Raw genomic sequence first — 21,248 nt, 5'->3', positions numbered from 1 at the left:
AGTCATAAACTGTTCGGCTGGCAATTAAGCAGACGCTCTGCACCTTTAAGCTCACGAAATTCTCCTTCTAAATCACCTCGCACTCACCCCACGCTCCACAGTGTCAACTGATATATGCCTTTTATTTCTCTTTTTGATAATTGTCCGATCGATACGCAGCAGCTTGACTTTCTATGGAGCAAACGGGTCTCGGACAGCATTATGGGATCGCAGCCACACGGTGAGTATAAAATGAAGGCTAGTGACACTAAGCCCAATCAAAACACTGCAACTATTCACCTCACAGAGACAGCACCGCTACACACAGCACTAGAGATGTTGGGATCTGTACAAGAGTAGGCAGAACAGATCAATCCGGCTCCGCTTATTCAGGAGAGGGAAGGCTATCGATTTATGTGTGTCTAATCTCAAAGTCATTTTCATTAGAGGTTTGCCCAGGGATCTTGGAGACACATGAATATGTTTACATACAAAAAACAAAAAACAAGATGATGCAGGGGAAAAATTACAAGCCATTAATGTGTAGTGATAATAAATCTAAACATGCAAAACCTTAATAACAGTATGCTTTTATATTTTAAACGAATGAGAAGGTAGCTAAGAAATATGTTTTTTTTTCTCTTCAGAAAGTGCTTAGTTACATTATTTACACAAATCACATTGCTATGTAAGACTGATCTAGACCAAGCGTTCGGAAATGCGAGTATGATTTTTCCGTGATTGAAAACCAGAGTCTTTTTCGCCTGACTGATAGATACATCCAAAAGTATTATGCCTAGAGGATAAACAAACTATTGCAATCATGCAAATTAAGCATTTGAAATCGCAGGGATGCTGAAGTCCCTTGGAAAATGGCACATTGTGTTTTCTACAAGGTGCATAGATACAGTTATGTACTATTTGAATTCTGTATTGCAAGACGGCGTCAACTGCGTTTGATCTACCCGGCTGTTTCTAATCCTCATCCTCGAGGATCCTGAAATATGAACTAGTAGCTTTAACAAATCTCCACTCTCCCCGAACCCAGTGATATGAATCCTTCCTGAAATACAGCGTTATGAATGATAATGACATTTTCACTTTGCAACCATCTTGACATTTTTTTTTTCTTCCTTGTTCCCTCTCCCTGAATGTCACAACAGTGTGGACACTTCTGCCAGGGATTCAGCACTTCGCACAGGAGCGCCGGCTCAAGTCATGTGTGGGAGGTAATAATACTTTGGTATAATGGGTTTAAGCCAGTGAATTAAACATTAGCTCAGCTCAAATAGAGACCAAACGGGGGGAAAAATAATGAACCGCTAATAAATAATTGAAGGCAGCACTGTTGTTTTTCAAATTGCTCACTCGGGGTTAGTCGTGGTTGTTCCTCGTTTGTTGCATAGGCCACGTTTACCACCGTATAAACACCCACCACTGAACGCAATCTCGTGAAGCTGGGGGGTTACAGGCTCTCCTGAAAGTGTGAAAGCCAGGAAGAGGGAAACCTTTGACTTGGGGTGAAACCTCTGGCCCCTTGGAAACATGTCCGAATACCTCACAGCTATATACTGAGGTGGTCCACCTGAGCCCTTTGGTAAATCCTGTTACAGTAATACGAGTGAGCTTCCACGAACCCTGAGCATACATGTCACACACATACAGGCAGACAGAGAGATACACGACCAGCAGTCTCTAGGACGCTCGCTCGATTAACCCTGAGCGGGATTGACATACTCCGGGTTGGTGTAGGAGAACCCCAGGAACTCGTCCTGGTCCAGATTCATGATAAACAGCTTGTCGGTGGGCGTGAGCTCGATGGCCATTTTTGTGAACTCCCGGTCAAAGTTGCAAGTATCTCGGCTGTTTCGCTGGAAAAGAGAAAGAAGAGGGGTGTTAGCTGTATTTACAACAATACTTACAGCTCAAAGGGATCTTAAAGGGGTAGTCGACCCAAAAATGCCAATTCTGTCAATATTTACTCGTCCGCATGTTGTTACAAACCTGTGTGATGTTATTTTCTCTACTGAAACACAATGTCAGGACATTTTTTAAGAATCTTAATGCAGCTTTTGCCATGTGGACACATCTATCAAGCTCCAAAGACACCAAAAATGCAACATTAAAAAGTATCGCTCATATCGGAAGTCAGCAACACCGAACAGCATTGGTTTTCAGGTGTCTTCTAACGAAACGATGTTATGATGTCAGACGTCCAAGCTATTGTGTGACTTCCGAATATTTGGATTATGAGAAAGGATATTTTTGGAGCGTGACAGCACAAGATTAAAATTTTACACACTACCGTTCAGTAAGATTTTTCTATGTTTTTGAAAGAAGTCTCTTATGCTTACCGAGGCTGTGTGTATTTGTACAAAAATACAGTATAAACTGTAACAATATTTCACATTATGGCATGTGCATATGGCTTTGGATTAACATGAGGCTAGTAAATAAAGACAGTATGTTCATTTTCGGCTTAACTGTCCCTTTAAAATCCACAATTATCCACATTAAATAAGAAGCTGATGAAAAGTAGACTCTAGGAAAAAAAGCCCATCCGTGTTAAAGGCTAAGAGGAATTATCTGCCAAAGAAGAAGGCATTCCACTTCAGGAGAAGAAGCTATAACACGCAAGCACTTAAAAAGACGCCCAGCCCACTGATGAGACTCATATCTCACTGACGGTCTCCATCCAGAGCTTCTGTGGGAGACGGCTCGCTGCACTGACACACTGCGCTACCGTTTCTTTTATGAGATGCTAAAGCGCATGTATGTCTGTCTCGGTCTCTCTCTGTGAGAGGAGTCTAAATGAAAGGGGCAGACGGTTTGTTAGGCCCACAGGCCTGTTCTTACTGGGAGAATTCCTCTCTGCTGCGCTACTCCTGCTGTGGCCTTGTGTGCCAGCGCGCCTGAGGGAAGAGCCAGCCTGGCTCAGAGAACACACACACACACACACACACACACACTGAGTGGGAGGACGGCGAGGGAAAGATACAGACTAAAAGAAGGAAAGAAAGGAGGTAAGGTGGGTCAGAGTTAGCTAGAAAGGGATGGAGGGAATGTGACAGAAGGTGTGGAAGAGATGGAGGGAAAACAACAGGGAAAAGGAGAGAGGACTGGGCCTTCTCTGGGGCTAGACATTGTTAATGCACTGCTTGGCAATGTAAATCCACCAAGGCAAAGGAAACATTAGAGTGGGGTGAGGGGTTGTGCTCAGTATGCTAAGCATCAGTGGAGCAAGAAAGCTTCGGCGACGCAAATATAGCGTACCAATACACAAATACGCTAAGCTATGTTGTCTTGTAGAAATGTGTTTGATATAGGGTTGTGGTATTTCTGAATGAACACCACTACATTGCAGTGTTCAATGAAGTCAATATGGAAGCCTGTTTCTGCCTCAGAGTAAAATAAATATATACAAATATCTATTTTGACTATTTCACACATAACTCTGCCTTCGTATCTTGCGGTTGTGACTGCTTCTCAAAACTGCAATTTACATCTCACTATTTTGTACATTTCTCCAGATTGCACAAATGCTACTATTTATGGGAATTTTGACTTTATCCACCTTTTCAAAGCGGAAGTAAGCCGATTTGTGTTAATGTGTGAGACTTCCGGTTCATTAGCTGCTGTATGGATATAACAAGAAGAAGAATAACATGCAGTAAAACTGGGTGCACTACAAACCAGTGTGTTCATAACTGAAACGCCAATTTGCAATATCAAGCAGTAAATCGAGCTCTTTTGTACAGCTAAGAATAGCTAGAAGCAAATGACTCAAGAAGCCAGACCCATAAAATTTCCAAATGGCCGTGCCATTGGAAAAACAAGGTTCATATCTCACAATTTTGGCTACTTCTAGTAATCTGACAGCTACAAATTTATTCGTAAGAATTGCAAGACCGATAGTATAATTGAGATATGCAATTAAAATGTATTTCTTTTTTACTCTGAGGAAGAAATGGGATTCTCTAATTGCATGTTCCTGGTCAAACAATTCATCAGTGCACATTATTCTAAACCAAACTATTTTTTTGTTTCATAATCTTTAATCAAAATGCAATAACTTGCTCTTATTCAGAAATGATGTTCCTTTTTTGCCATTGCTGCAGGCTATTTCAGAATTGTTTTCTTGTTGAACATCCAGTTTCACTTGAAAATATGTCACATTCTGGAAGCAAAATTGCTTGCAAATGGTCAGTTCACACTGACTTTTAGACATTAAGAGAAGAACAGAGAATAATCATGGTGGCCCAGTATATACACGAGTGCTAACCTTTCTCACAAATTAATCACAGTCTGTTGGATGTCTGCTTGGATAATAAGGCCAAAAATGAAGCCTGTCTTGGAAAAACAATGCAATTCAGTTAAGTTATTATTTCCAGCTAAATAATTCAGCTTTCTGGTCAATGGTGGGCCTGAGGGAATTGTGGGAAGTGCAGAGTTGTTTTATGCAGCATAACGCTCGACATTAAAGAAACATTCAGTATGTTTTGAAGACAATAAACCAACAACGGCAAGGCAGTGTTGTCTCTTTTTTGAACACAATGAACACAGCACCTTAAAATGACAAAGAACAGAGACAAGTCGCTTTCAGGTGAGCAAGACAGAAAGAGGGATGAGAGTGCCGTCAAAGCACAGCAAAAAGGTTTTACAAACAACCAAGATCACAGATGCAGAGAAGACATATGACTCCAAATATTGGTATGCAGATCACATCACACAAGAGAAAACTGGGTGAGAGAGGAGAGCGTTTGAGATCTCACGGCACCCCACACATGGATAAAAACAGCTCCAGACAGAAAGACTACAGTAGACAGGAAGAAGATATATGATACAACAGAAGCACATTTCCTACCTTATGTCCATTTGCTGGTTCAAGCACACCACAGCACAGCGAAGCACACAAGCCACTACTCCAGAGTGAAGGCCACTAGATTACCTGGGCTCTCAAGAGCCAAACAGTTCAGAGAAAAATGGCACTGGGCATTGGCATGGAAACCTCAGGACTGTAGGTCAACGCAGACGTGATTCTGAATGACTAGTTTTAAATCTAGTAATTATTCTGCAGAGTTAATGGGTCTATAAATCTGTCTACGGTTGCATGGATCCATGTATAAGTGTGATGCATCATAAGATACAGTGGGGTCCAAAAGTCTGGCAGCCCACGAGCCTAGGATGCTAAATGTTATGTAACTCTAGAAATAAATAAAGTTTCAGAATTTTAAGAATGTAAACAAAAATATATATGCATTAATAAATAGTTAAATAATAACAAATCTAATTATAATGAAAAACACAATTATTTAAATAAAAAAAATAACAAAGTTTCAGAATTGTTAGTAAATAAAGAAATAATAATAACATAAAAAAATCTGGAAATAAAAATGTAATAATTATGAAACATAAGTGCATTATTAATATAACTAAAATATATAAAAATGACAATAGAATTTACAAATATATTAAATGAACACCACCACCACCAACAACAACAACAACAACAAAAAAACTATTTTAAGGTCATATATTCACATATATTCTTCAAAGCGCTAAAAGATAACGGTAAAATTAGCATCGGTCATTTAGATCAGTCACCACATTCCAACACATTATTTTAAATTCCTAAACTGGCAATTGACCGTCGAAGGCATGTGGGCACAGGTGTAGCGCTGGGTACCAGGAACTGAAAAAATGTGTAAACCGTTAACATCAGAATGGATATAACAGATCAAAGAGTGTAAAAAGAACATCCGACAAAATATTTGTCAACCTGAAGCATTGCTAAATGATAAATGAGACTAATTAGAGATGAATGATGGTCCAAAATGGTCTCAGTTGACAGGAATATCCATGCTAGCTTGCCATGCTGATGCAGGCCAGTGCCATTCTGTGCTGATTAGACACAGGTCTGTTTGACAAGATGAGATTAGCACGGATGCGCTGAGTAGCTCAGTTCACATAAACAGGCTATGATGCACGTGGACATATAAAACAGTGGTGGAAGACAGCGGACGCAGAGAATACCAGGACGAGACGTTTGTACCTCAGCAGAGCCCATCTGAATTTTTCATACAGATATATAACAGAGATAGAGTATGAGATGCATGCTGTACCAAAAGCCCCGATGGGAACGATAATAAAAAAAGCTCTCAGGTAGGAGAGAGAGGACGAGAGACACCCTCCTTTAAATCCAAGGTGTTCTTTTGCAAGGCTTTAATTCCGATCGTGATTCTGTAATTTTGTGCGATACTAAGGCACAGAGCTTTCTATAAAGGAGCGGATTAGCGGCGAGCTGATGTCAGCGCAAGAAGAGAACAGCAGTATCAAACGCTGACCTGTTTTCAGCTGATAAGCCGCACACACTTCGTGCTAACCGACTCATTTAATTTGAGGCTGCGACATTCAGAATTAATTAACACTCTTGTGTGGAGCGCCAGAGTCAACTGTGAACCGCATATATGTAAAAACAACAAGTTTGAAAGGTCTCTGAGACCCCCATGCTGATTTTTATGGCCCAATTTTCCCAATAAACGTTCGCAGAATGTCTAGTTTTCAACCACCCTTATGTATGTTCTTCCCATATGTCATTGGCTGAATGGTGGTGGAACAGGATGGAATGTTCTCATGTTAAGTGGCAGGCATGAAATATGCAGAGCTTAGCGCGTGCTGCACACCGTCCAAGTTGGTTTTATATATGGGCGATGCTCTGAGCAAATTGACAAGACTTCCTCTGCCAAGCAGTTTAGAAACACATATAAATAATGCTTTATGTGATCGAATAAAATGTCACATCAGGGTCTTACAATAGAAAACAGTTTTTTTGTGATTCCAGAGTTCATATTACTTGGATTTCAAGGTTATATACACTCAAAACTACAATGAGGGAACAACGCAAAACCAAACAAAGGCTTATTGATGTTTTATTTAAATGCATACTCGTGTTTTTTATTTATTTTTTTATTTTTTTGTGGAAAATACTTTGGCACAAGAAAAGCATTGAGGATGTTTGAAGCAAAGAACAAAGAAAGGTCAAGAGCACTCGCTAAAACACTAGACTAGTCTTCAGTAATTCATGCATAAAGCTTCTATGCACATTTTATGGTATAGAAAACACACAAATCCCTCTTTTTTTTTCTTTTTATCTACAATACTGACCACATAAAATTCATGACATTTAAGAACATTTGACACATATTTTATTTGCTTATATTATTTTAAGACACTTAAAAAAAAATAACATCAAAGCCCTACACTGAACTGCTTGTTATATGGTTTGGCAGAAATGACAAATGCACTTTTCATTTTTTTTTTTTTTTTTTTACCAAAAGTGTCTTATCCTGCAAACCACAACATATCTGGAAACCTTCACCCTTTTAGAGAGGTTATCCCTTCCCTGAAATCCTATGATGAAGATGTGATATGAAGCCCCGGTGGTTTCCAATAAAAGCCACTGGCCGCTAGTCAGCACGGATAACCGCTCCGGGAACTCTGATGTCTGAGAGGATCTGACCCGTTTCTGTGGATGTGTGGCTCTTGTGGCCTTTCCAGTTCCATTCAGTGATACGGTATCAGTTCCTCACAGGGACTTCGCTGCTGTTACCACTGACATGAACAGTGCTCGCGTTTCTAAACCGTCTGTCGTATCGGAGTCTACAGCATGCTAGATTAGGACATACCATATTAAAGCACTGACCAGCCCATTAACACAACAACAGATAGCTTCAACGGACCCCAATTGTCGCTTATGAGCAATGTTTACACGCTTGAAATGTTTTATTTCCAAAGCTATACTGCTAATTGTGCTGCAAATTATTTGTCGTCTTTATATCCTGTTCTGCTATTCGCCTTTAAAACGCGATATTATGTTCCACACAAACATTGTGGCATTCTTTCAGGGTTTTCACTTAACAAGTTTCGGCATAATATAATGCGGCGGATTTCTATTGACAAGTTTCAAGATGGAATCATTCAAGCGAAGTGAAGCTATATCAATGCGTCCCAACTAGACTAATTTGCTCATACACAAGCTCTTCAATGAAATCCAGGGTATAATTCTGAGGTATTACCCATGGGTGACTACTCATCTCTTTGTCATTGTAAACCCCAATGATGTTGAAAAATGCTACCTGATTGTACCCATTAAAAACATCCATATCTAACACAGGGGTCAGTAATAAATGGTTATTGATATTAGCACTTGTTCTCTCATCCTGTCTCAATCTGTAATTGCCTCAAGCAGGAGGTAGTTGATATTTAATGTGCCTGTCAAATACCTCTCGATAAAATCCGGCTGACCTTTAAGCAGAAGTCAAGGGTTAAACAAGGAAGAGCCAACGGGAATCATCACAGGAGTCATGCTTCCTGCACATGGGTGAGTGTTTGCTGATGGTGTGAGATGATCAGGCAAAAAAAATAAATAAAAGCATATCACTACCACAATCAGGCACATCCATTAAGCTCTACTGGTCCATACATACACGAAAACAAGTCAGATTTACTCATGCTTCCAAAAGAAAGAAAAACTTTGGTCGATTTCTGTTATCTACTTGTCTGTACAATGCAAGTCAGAGATTAAAGCAAGACTAGGGTTCACTACAGAGCTAACTAACGACATACGAATCGTAAAAGTTCAGGGAAAACAAAATCGTCATGCAAAAAACCATTTGAGTTCGCATTCTTTTTGAAACAGGCAAAATGGTTCGAGTATAAAATCAGTAGAATATCACCGTCACAGGCTGGACAAGGAGAGCGAGGCTAGCCATTGTGCATCTCATATGCGATTCATGCACCTTTAGTGCAAATGGCTGAATCTGAACACTGGCGGTGCCCGAAACACACACACATCTGAGGAAAGTTTCGAAGAGAGCTATGCAATACACACCACATTCAGGAAAGCTGTAGAGTAAAAAATAGTATAAAGACAGCCTTTAGATTCGAACGTTCCTTGAGCATGGACACACTCAATGGGATGTAGTGAAAGGCTAATCTACGGATATCGAAGTTTCGCATGCATATGTATATAGATGGCTTAGTTTTTGTGCATGGCTGTTTATATACATACACATGCCTGTTTTATGGAGTGTATGATACATAAACGTAAGAAGGTTTGATGAAGAGGGGGTTTGATGGAGGGCTGGGTTAGTTTTAGGAGGTCGCCCTTAACTCTGGGCTTCCATGGCAGGGTATTCGGGGTTTATGAAGGAAAAGCCCTCGAACTCGTCTTGGTCGAGGTTCATGATGACCTCCTGGTCTGGAGGGGTGAGAACCGGTGGATGGCGGGTGAAAAAGCGGTCAAAGTTCTCTGCATCCCGGCCACACTGCAGGGGGGAGAGAAGAAGAAGAGAGGCATGTAATGGATGGGGGATGATGAACATGGTCAAGTAGAACGTAAAAGAGAACAAATAAAAGTATGAGAATGGATGTGAATGGAAGGGCTGTGACAGGTACTGTAGATTATTGAACAGCAGTTCTGGATACATGGATAAGCTGATGAATAGACCAGCATACTGTTTGTCCATAAAGCCTGCTGGAATAGCTTTGGGTGATTGTTTACACTCTTAAAAATAAAGGTTCCAAAAGGGAATTTTCATAGGGGTTCCATATAAGAACCTTTCTGAGTTACCCAAAGAAACTTTTAGTGGACAGTTCTTAAAGGGGTCATTGGATGCAAGATTCACTTCTGCATGTTGTGTGTACACAACCACCCTATAATGATAACAATCCATCCAGTGCTTTTTTAAAATCCTGATAAATGACAACCCTTTTCTCAAATTAAGCTGTTCTTAGATTTTTGAATGTTTGATGTCACACAGACCCAGGCCCCTCCCACGACTATAGATTGACACTAATGTTTCAGCATTGACCTGCCCTGAGTGAGCTGTGAACAGTCGCCATTGTTTTGACACTGGAGCAGGGGTAGACAATAATGTCTCCTAAGCGATTGAGGTTTTTTTGTTGTTGGATATGATAATGATTGTCATCCCTCGGAAATGAGGGGTGGGTTGAGCAGAGCTAATTAGAATTTAAAGGGACATGCACTGAAACGGTTTGCTGTGAACAGAGCTGTTTTTGACAAGGTAAAAGGGTTGTTTTATACTACTATTGAGACATTTTTATCAAACTATATTAAAGTCTTTTCAAGACCCTAAAGAATAATACCAGCTGCTTGAAAATGGCCGTCTGATGACCCCTTTAAAAAAATCATTTTTTTCTTAGTTTGAAAAACTACCTTTTTCAACTAAAAATAACCTTTTGTGCAATGGAAAGATTCCATATATGTTAAAGGTAATTCAAGGGATCATAAGTGCCAATAAAGAAACCTTTATTTATAAGAGTATACTCCCAAAAAAATTGAAGTCTGTCATGATTTACTCCCATTCATGTCATTCGAAAGCAAAACCTTCTTCTAAAACATCAAAATGCACCATAAAACAAACAGAAACAGATGGTCCATACAGCTTAAAGTGCTATATTTGAAGCCATATGATCTCTAGAGAAACATAACCAAATTTAACTCATTATTCACAGAAAATCTTGACTTCATTGAAAACACTTGAAAAGTAATGATGTCTGATTCATGTATAAATAATAATTTCAGTCAGATCTTTTATTTATTTTGAAGAAGATAGAGGAGAGAGTAGAAAACTGACAGGCTGACTGACTCAGAGATCTGTTTGCAGTGGTTAACAGCTCACTGGAGGGGAAGATTATCAGTGAATAATGACTTCAGTCTATTCATCAAGCAATCATACTGCATCCGAAGCCACATGAAAAATAGTGCATGAGTTGCATATTATTCATTTTATGGTGCTTTTAGATCTTTTTTTTTTTTCTTCAAAGCTTCAAGATTCAGTCCCCTTTCACTGTAAAAGAGCAACCAGAACATTATTCAAAATATCTTCTAATGCATTCCACAAAAAAAGTCAAAAGTCAAAGTTTGGAACAACAAGTTGAGTAAATGATAACAGAACCAATCTAATGAAGCACACAGACCAGCATTTTTTCAATGGTCCACCAGTTGCACCAAAATGGAAATTCACATTAGCCGAATTAGAAGCTCGAAACTGGTCCTTCCATCATGGCATTGGGTGTAACTTGGAAAAATATGAATTCATCAAGGCATGTGTGAGACCTTTACACTCATACTGATACAGAAATATGTTCCAGATGTCAATGGCGTGTTAGGGTGTCATTCATGATGCTTTTGAAAACAACAACAACAGTGAAAACAATAACAACAGAATTAATGGCACCACAAACACATACGCTTCAGTTCAAATGTCAGCTTTTGAAATTCCAATGTTCTATCGCACTTCCAGTGACATTTAAATAGCTCGCTCATCATCATGGTAAGAAACAGGTAAGTCCACGCAAGCGAATCTGTAAATGAGGGTGAAATCCTTTGTACTGTTCACACGTGAGGACACCTTTACATGGAGAGCATTGATCAGTGGCAGTCCAGTACGATATCAAAACTTACCTTTTACTGCCCGTCATGCAATATTCATGAATAGGACTCAGAAGCAAAGTCAAACCCTCAGAATATTCCAAACCTGGCCAGTTCTCAACCTCTGGCCCATGATGAGGTATCTCTGCAACCTCTCCTTTGACAAACAATACAGTTGGAGCAGCAACAATGAAAGAGGAAAAACTAGCAAGTGGTGAAAATGTTATGAATATTACTGTTCAACATATGAACTATTTTAAAACAACATACTGTAGCTGCATATTTTGTGATGTACCATGGGGTTATTAGTGGAGAATCAACACCAGCACTGTAGATCAGATATGATGCGTTCAAACATATAACATACTGCACAGGACAAAATCACAAGCTTTCCACTTAACAGGAGTTCATCGTTTCCACCAATCAGAGTGAAGACCTTTTGTAAGTCTACTGTATATAGGGTTCTGCTTCTAATGAGCACAATGGGTGGGCAATCAACGTTGGGTCCATTCACTACAGCTCCTTCAGAATGAAAGAAATTTACTTGCACAAAACTGGTCGCAATATACTATTTTTTCCCCATTTCCACATATTTTCAGCATTACATTTAGAGAACTTAAACATTTTTACAAAAAAAGAAAAAGAAGATTAAATAATGGACCTATGCAACAGAAAGTTAAACAGTTGATTAATTCCACGTGGTAGCACTTAAACTAATGTGAATAAATCATAATCTAGAATGAATTAATCCAGTACAGAGCGCTCATTTCTCACCTCAGTGTGTGACATAGACTACCGATCAAATGTTTGAGTCGGTAAGACTTTTTTATGCTTTTAAAGAAGATCTTAGCATTTACTGCACTTGATATATAAATACTTTGTAACATTATAAATGTCTTTCCTGCCACTTTTGATCAATTTAATGGATCCTTGGTGATAAAAAAATATTAATAAAAAAAAAAGCGTAGTGTATACACACAGGCATTTATACATATTTTAAAATAAAATTGCACAAAAAAGTTTATAATCCCTCACTGCATGATTAACTAAGGTTTACAGAAACATGTTAAATGATCACTTATCACATCCTTAAGACTACCTGAACTCTACAGTAGGTAAACAGAAGCATTTGTAAGACCAAACCCCTTTAAATGAACACTCCCTACGCCACTGGGCAGCCCAACAAAAGCTTGAGCCTTTAAAAGCCCCGTTTCATACACCATGAAATGACCTCATTTTCTTGACTGTACCATTAGCCCAGAATCCTTAGCGTGGACCTGGCAGCAAACACAATAGCTTTAGATGTGCCTCTGCATTTTCAGCAAGAGGATTCTGACTACCATGTGAATGATTTACAACCAATACATCTTATATAAGACAGAGGTGCAATCAAAGCTCAGACTTTCTTGCCAAGTTTACTCACTCCCTCTAGATACTAAACTGCTACACACACACACAGAGAGAGAGTGACAGACAGTGTGAGCACTGAGGCATAACATCTGTGTGTGGGAACCATTAAATCACCCTGAGGAACATCTGTGTACCTCTGCATTCAGAAGCCCCTCTAATTTAAACTCAATTAATGGTCTTATGCAGCAGCCACCTGACCCCTGTCGCCCCGCCGCAGATGCATAGTATTTCTAAATGCGACTTATGGATCTGCTCGCTCGCTGCCATACATGCCGTATGCCACCTAGGCAAGTGAACCCACAGAGAGTCGAATGAACTGCATCTCACAGGCCCCTGAAAATTGAGGGAAAAGCTTTTTGGTGTCCTCTTAAAAATCACCTGTCCACAGTCATTAGCATCAGAGGGCCACATCCACTGTGAATAGCCCTTACTATTATAGACACACATGTGACAAGCGGCTTGTCTGAGGAACACTGTGCTAAACACTGTCCATTTACAACTCTCTCTATCTCTCACACATGCGTCTATTACTCACTGTCACAGACCTTTTTTCTCTTACACACTCTACTGTTATTTGTGAGAAAAAGTGCTTTCCCTCTGCTCGCTCATATCTCTGAGTGACTGCTGCACATGGAGATGAAAGAGGGAATAAAAGGGAGAATAATATTCTTTAAAGCAAAAGCTACTGAGCATCACGCTCACACAGCCCATAGTTGTCATTTCTGCACTCCAACCTTCACTCTTGGCAAAGCCTGTTCAAAAGACCATAGCTGGACCCCAGCGTGAGATGATGGAGTCCTGATGGCTCCACAAGACTTTACTTGCTTAAGCCCTAAGATGCTTTTGTGTACCTACTTAACAATATTTTGGGGACACATTTTGCAATACAAAACAAACCTAAATATAAACTAAATCTAAATTATAATCCAAGTCATTTTAGAGTTATATTTTAATTGACAGAAAAAAAGTCTTGTTTAATCAAATTTCCTACAGTTACATTCAATTTATTAAAAGCTTAGAAATTTACAAATTGGACTAGGAATATTCTGCCCAAAATAACCATCTCAATTAGTGAAGATTATAAATAACCACTAACCTCACATCCTGGCATAATGACCTGGTACTGACCTGATAGTTTTCTGTGGCTTGGCTACATTCGCTTTCACTGTACAGAAAAGAACAGAGCTAAATACTAACTACAGAACTTTTTAACCAGAAACACTTCCTTGGTGAAACAGCTTCACTGAAAGCTTGACCATTTTACAGGTGATCATCAAAATCAACACTCAACAGCATTTCCCAGCACGGAAGCCTGTTGGTCTCAGCTGGACTTTCATAATGAATCTGTCACTCTCCTCACCTGGCTTTGATCCCTTTTCACCTCCACCTATCACTCCTTTGTTCCAGCATGAGCAGAGCATGATGGACAGTGTGAGTAAATGAAAGGGTGAGGTTAAGGTGACCGTGTCCAATCTGCACCGACACAGAGAAGGTGCCGGGTGACATACATGAAGTGAGAGTGAGCGGTGCTGGCAGCAAAGATGCTGTCAGCGTTCAGAGATCCGCCCTCCTGTGGCTGCCACATGCGGGCCACCGCTGCCAGTCTTGTACCACGCAGGCAACAACAGTCCATCTGCTGCAGATACAGCCAGAGGCGTTCCACCTAGAGCTGGCTGGCATCCCAAGCAACAAATCATCAGTCACTTCTCACCTGCCACCAGATAATTCAACAGTACCAGCATAGAAATGAAGAGCTCCTCCTCTTGTTCTGCTCCAAACTTGAGCTGTAAAGTCACTCTGACTGTTTCGAGGCCCTCTTCGCATCCCCTGGGTCCGATTCCCTAATCCACCTCAACGCAGTGATCCCTTGCCAGACACTGCTGTCACGCTTAATTTCAGAGCCACAGGCTGTGATGTGTAGAGAAACCATACGTTTCCCAGCGGAGTGAGATCTGGGCACGGAGGTGCTCAGCAGGAACGGGGCAGAATCTAGGGAACTGTCCTCAACGACCAGTCTGTCTTCGTCTCTTTAACTACAGGCTCTGGAACTTCAAACGCACATAATAGCGTCGAAAAAACACCTAGTGAGCTTCCTCATTGCCTACATAGGTAGCTGCCTACTAAGGCGGCATGAAAAGTAAGCGACTTTGAACACTACATACAGTACACATTGAATGCACACACGAATCACATGGATCATTCATCTCACACTTGACAGAATAAATAGACAACATGAGGAACAATGTGACACTTTAATAGGTAAAAATACAACATCTTCCAGGTAAAATCATTTTTAATAATAAACTTTTTTAGATACACATATCAGTCATAATCAAATATTAGTGATTTTTTATTTTTTTTTATTTATGTACAGGGTATGTAATTGTGACATTCATTTGCATTACATTTGCCATCATTCACTGATTTAAAGGTATAATGATAAATTATGGCAAACTTTTTTGGAATAGTGATTTTCCGGCCTTCAGTAATATTTTTAGTGGGCACAGTGATATTTTACAAGGGCTCATAAAACGGTCTAGCAACTCCCCTGCAATGGCATGAAAACAAAGATACATATTGGCAATCATTTTCAGTGCATGCCTAATTTTCTAGGTTTGAAATAATTATATTTTAATAACTTGCAAATTCTGACATCCTGGATTTATTTCTCACTGTGTTTGTTGCAGTGCTTTCTGGAATTGCCTTTGGCTCCTTAAAATGCTGCCCATGAATGCCTCTTACTGAGCTTTGGAACAGAGCTAATGTCTGCATGAATTTTTGGTCTCCACATGAGACAACACGAGTCTCATTCAGATCATAATTGCCTGAGTTTGTAAATCACAGTTATTTGAATGTCCATCAAGCATGCCGCCGGCGTCACGAAGAGGGTCTAAAATCATCCGTCTTTCTGCTCAGCTAATGACACCAGCACGCAAACATCCATCTGCTGCTACTCAGGCAGCCAACACCACATGAACACTCCCAATCACACACACCTGAACAGTGAGCTGATGTACCTCACTGCTGTTTCACAGTATAAGTAAGCCTGAAAACTGGGAACAGATTTAGAGAATTTCAGCATTACATCACTTGCTCACCAGTGGATGTTCTGCAGTGAATGGGTGCCGTCAGAAAAAGCTGTGAAAAACATCACAATAATCTACAAAGCCCCTTTTACACTGTACGGCGGACCCGGCAAATTGGCGGAACATTGCCGGGTCGCCTTCTGTGTGAAAGCAAACACGTCCCGGGATTAATTCCGGCATTGAACCCGGTCGGGGACCTAGTAACATTGCCGGGTTCAATCCCGGGATGAGCGCTGTGTGAACAAAAGCCAGATCTAATCCCGTGTCGAAGCGGTGACGCGCGTTAGCGCGCGACTCTTTTACCGGCTGTTTTGAAGGAAGATACGTTCGTGACGAAAAAATATGTGCAAACTGTAATGAAGCAGAGATCAGTTAGTTCTTCACTTTCCGCGCTGATGCCGAGATCATTCGCTTGCTTCAGTGAAAGTATAACGTGCCTAACGTTATCGACTCGTACATTACACATCACGCACTGATGTCACGTGTCGTTACTGGATCTTTACTGGTTGTGTGTGAAAGCACGCACATATCCCGGGTAATCACTGGCAGTGTGAAAGTGCAAAATCAAGCGACCTAGGAACAATTGCCGGAACATTTTCCCGTGTATTTGCCAGAATCGCAGTGTGATATTTGCCGGAATCGCAGTGTGAAAGGGGCTCAAGTAAGTCTAGTCCATGAATTAATGCCTTGTGAAGTGAAAGGCCGTGTGTCTGTATTAAACAAATCAATCATTAAGGTGTTTTAACTATAAACATCGCTATCAGTCAATAATGCTTCCTCCTCTGTTTTTTTAAATGGTTGTTGATTTGTGAATATTTCTCTCCTGATTCAGATGACATGATGTTTTCACCCAAGAAAGTATTATTATGGAGAAAAGACTTGTTTTAAAATGTCTTGATGGATTTCTTTATTGCAAACAGCTTTTTGTTTCACAAGGTACTATCTGATGGACTGGAAGGAATCATTGTTGATTAGTGAGAGTCCACAAATGTATTTTTATCAGCTGTTTGGACTCTATTTCTGATGGCACCCATTCACTGCAGAGGACCCACAGGTAAGCAAGTGATGTACAGGAATGCTAAATTTCTCCAAATGTTTTCAAGGCACAAACAAACACATCAACATCTTGGATGGTTTGGGATGAACTATTCCTTTAAATTATCTTAGAAAATATAGTAAAATAAACTTAACTAAGTTACACACACTGTACAGTAGCATTGTTACAACTTGTTATGTGACAAGCAAGAACCAATGAGGGTTGATGTCAAAAACGTTGCTCTGTCAAAAACATTGGCTCAAACAATGGTGTGAATTTGGAATTTGGATCTGCTTGCGAGTCCATTAGAGGTATGAAGGAGTTTCAAGGAAACCTGTTTGAAAACCATCATTTTTACAATTTCGCTTGGTGACACTATTGGCACAGAAATTGCACATTTCTGCCCTTTCAACTTAAACTAACACATTCAATTCAAGTGCTAAAATAAAACTTCAGATTTTAAGGTGAAGATGAAGTTAATGGCAGCAGTGAACTCAGTTTTCTAAAATCAACAGCACAATCTGTTCTCAATAAGTGCACCGAGACCTCAATGCCAGGGAGGCGCTGCAGGAAGGAGATCACATTTAACAGGCCAGTCTGAGTCCGAGCGGGAGGTCAGGAGCGCTGATGTGGAGAACAGCACTATGCAGCACTGCCTGGACAATGCCTGCTCCATCTGACAGCTCGCACACACACACATGGACACAAGAGAAGCTGTACTCATTAAGGATCTGACTGAGGCTGACAAACACGGCTCAGCTCAACCATAGCCCTGGCGCACATACCGCTAACGAAGCTAAGATGCTGTGGTGTGTAAGGAGGACATACAGACTCCTCATTACACCCTACTGCTCTCCACAGCCCTGAAAGTTTTGACTTGTCATCTCTGTGCTACAGTACAGCAGAATTTGACTACTTTGACACTGTCTTCGAAAACTACGGGTCCAGTTGGCCAGTTTGCACTTGTGTTGTTACAGGTCTCTTAATGTGATTTACACAAGTAAGACATTTTCCTGGAAAAACTTCCTTCGCTGGTCCTGAGACAACATTCCTTTTAACCAATCACAGCCCTTTAATATTAGGGTTAGGTTTATAGACTGCAGGGATGCAGAGTGAAATTTTGAATGAAAGAAAAAAAATTCTATGAGATTTAGAATTAAATTAAGCCCCACAGGATGTTGAAATGGAATTTAAACTTGAACGACATGAAGAATTTACTGTTGCAATTCAGTGAAACACAAGTGTGTTGGATTTCACTTATTCCAATGCTATAAATATAATACTTGTAATTCAATCTAGTACAAATTTTGGTAACACTTTTTTTAAGGTGTCACGTGTGTAACATGTACTTACTATAATAATAACAATACATTATGCATAATCACATGCAAGTAACCCTAATCCTAACAATTTAGTAAGTACATGTAGATAATTAATATGACTAAGTACTTACAGTATATGTAAAATTACAGTAAAATGGTGCAACCCAAATTTGGTGACAAAACATAAATGATTCATTATTATGCCAATTTATTCTCTGAAATACAAATACTTTTTCTAATGTCTACCAACTTTAACCAAAAACAAATAAAACAAAAATCCAACACTGCTTTAGATTAATAACAGATTTTTACTTTATAAAAATATGTACTGGCATCAAATTATCAATATATTGATTATATAACATATTGAATGAACTATAGAATTTTACAAAATATGTTCTTTCACCATAAAATATAAATTAAATGAAAGCTAATGTATTAAATATATTGATCAACATATAAATTAAATACAAATGTCTACAGGTGACATTGCTTATTTCATCTAATATTTCTAAAAATAGCCTGTATGTTGTATGAACATGATTATAAGTAATTTATACTGAAAAATGTATAACAAAATACAACTACAGCAGTTGTATTTTATTGTAATTGAATTCCCGTTTGATTCAACTTACTAAAATTCAGATTGTAATTTAGTTCAAATAGATTAATTGATGAGTTTGAACCAAGTTAGGTTGAGGTTGGATTGGGATTAGACATTTTTGTAGGATTAAGAACAACAGTAGGGTTATAGTAGGGTTGTTGATAGGAACATTTTTCCAGAAACAATGTTGCAATGTTGTCTTTGGTAAACATGTCATGTATTATGTTTTAAGTATCAGGCAAAAAAAAAAAAAAAAGTAAGGTAATGAAACTCTGTAATAACCACCAGGGTTTCAGTTTACAGCAACAAGCAAGGAAAGAATGCAAGTAAGAGAGAGAGTATGTGTGTGTGTGTGTGTGTGTGTGTGTGTGTGTGTGTGTGTTAGAGGTGAGGTGACTGGCTGCACTTACGGCTTTTGGTTTAAACGGTGGCTGAACTTCCTTGTTCTCCAACTTTTCCCAATCCATGTAACGGAAAAAGCCATGTTCCCTGATGTCCCGCTCACCCTCAGGACCACAGCCCAGACGCTTGCCTGGGTGTTTGGTCATCAGCTGAAACAGAGAGGACAACACAATTATGTGAAGACCACTGGTATATAGTATGGCTGTCAAACAATGAAGAAAAATCTAACTAAATGCATAATAGACAGAATAATTAATCAAGTTCATCAGAATTAATAGCATATCTATATTTTCTAACAAAGGTTTTATTTGCATTACAGCATGAGCCAATAGTAGTTTCCAAGTTATTACATAATTTATGTACAGTGCATGAGAAATTCTTCATTAAATGTGGATAGTAGATTAATGTGTCACACTAAGAACCCAAACATTTAGTTCAAAATACAGTCAGTGTACTGCTTCCCCTACTCCAGTAGCGTTTCGTTCAATAATTTTGTTTTATGGGTCAAAAATACAAATTGCATTAACATCCCTGGAGGGGGTAAAACTAAATTCACAGAAATGAGAATGTCATTACACTTTTTAGGTCAAATGAATTTTACTTTGCCATTTCCTCCGCACACCCATCTCTCTCCCTTCTTCCCCTTCACCGACAGCTGTTTTATTCCCCAGCAGAACATGCTATGTTGAATATAACAAAATCGTTTGGCTATTTTATTCCAGTGAGTGACTTTAGCGTGTGTAGGAGAGATTAGGCGAGGGGAAAAGCTCAACAACTTGCCGCTTTTTGTTCAGCGCCTCAGTGCGCATGAAAAATTGATGGCAGCAGAGAAAGTGTTTCCAGGCTCTTGTAAGGCATAGGTGGAGGTGGTGGAGGAGGGGGGAGATGAAGGTCTCTGCTGACTGGTAGAGCCTTAACCCTCACTGGATCAGGAAGGGACGGGGGCGGGGCCGGTTTGGCTGGGTTGGATCAATCCCTGACCCTACGTGGCTTCTGAACTCATGGCTCTTGCGAAGAGCCCTCTGAAGCTTTGTCCTCATTGTCATCATTAATGTATACAGCAGAGGCCAGGACACGCTCACTCGCTGTGTGGCAGCTGGGCCATGCTACCACAGAGACACAGCTGGCTAATTCTCTCTCTCTCTCCATCCATCCATCCAAATCTATCTGTCCAAAAACACGGCTAATTATCTATCCGCAAAATATATCCATAAAACATTATCTATATGTGCATCAACCCATGCATTATCCATCCATCCATTCATGTATCTATAAAAGTATCTATGAAACTCTAGCGAACTATGCATCCATCACATCTAATTCTCCATCTTTTGGCCATCCATCATCCATCCATCCATCATTTTCAGCTTGTTTCTGTGTCTGTACAGCTGACTGCTCGTATTTCACAGCTGTCCTGCCCTGAACGACAGAGCCGCGGTGTAATCTGACAGCGTGATTCGGGAGAGGCTCTAGGGGCCGAACGGAGCCAAAAACACAAGTGACCTGCAGCATCAGAGTCAAGTCAATTGCTTTATCTCTCCCTCCTGGACCTCTCCAGCTAACTGCACACAAGTGTGGCAGGAGTGCTCTTCAGAGAATTCAGCACCGATGCTCTTAAACTTTAACTCAGAGTTAGTGATGGTGACTTGGACGGTCACATGAAAAACAGACAGCCATATACAGTACACGGACGGGAATTTATGCCTCATCGCTGTCCTGACAAACGAATCTAAAATGGTTCATGACCGCTGGTCCAATCTTAAAATAAATGTTTATTGAATTTCCATGGCTATTCTAGTCTTTCATGGTTACTGGATATGAATTTATATTGGATAATCATTCTAGCAAGACTGCAGTGTTTTTATTGGCATGTGAATCTGAAGCTACTTTTAAAGTTACTTTTATTTTACTCTGAAGACTTTTGGCACATGTGGATGTGAATTTGGGTGTTCAC

The 21,248-nt window shown here is 39.8% G+C and overlaps 1 protein-coding gene across 2 annotated transcripts in view; it reads right to left on the bottom strand.

Annotated features, from left to right (window-relative positions):
* Positions 1 to 609: 609 nt before the first annotated feature.
* The window catches only part of LOC113047295 (protein kinase C beta type), a 115,662-nt gene continuing 95,023 nt past the window's right edge, over positions 610 to 21,248 (bottom strand). Inside the window, exons 16-17 of one of the 2 annotated variants that reach the window (XM_026208653.1) lie at positions 19,303 to 19,443; positions 610 to 1,850 (exon numbers count right to left, since the gene is read on the bottom strand). In XM_026208653.1, coding sequence (XP_026064438.1) covers positions 1,692 to 1,850; positions 19,303 to 19,443 — 300 coding nt within the window. In that variant the 3' untranslated portion in view covers positions 610 to 1,691. Of the gene's footprint in view, positions 1,851 to 8,510; positions 9,306 to 19,302; positions 19,444 to 21,248 lie in introns of those variants that run through there. The other variant, XM_026208652.1, reaches the window with a different exon arrangement.

This window comes from Carassius auratus, chromosome 28 (assembly GCF_003368295.1).
Source record: "Carassius auratus strain Wakin chromosome 28, ASM336829v1, whole genome shotgun sequence".
In the NCBI taxonomy this organism is placed as follows: Eukaryota; Metazoa; Chordata; class Actinopteri; order Cypriniformes; family Cyprinidae; genus Carassius; species Carassius auratus.
The sequence above is the reverse complement of the archived record's forward strand: the minus strand, read 5'-3'. Positions and strand labels throughout refer to the sequence as shown.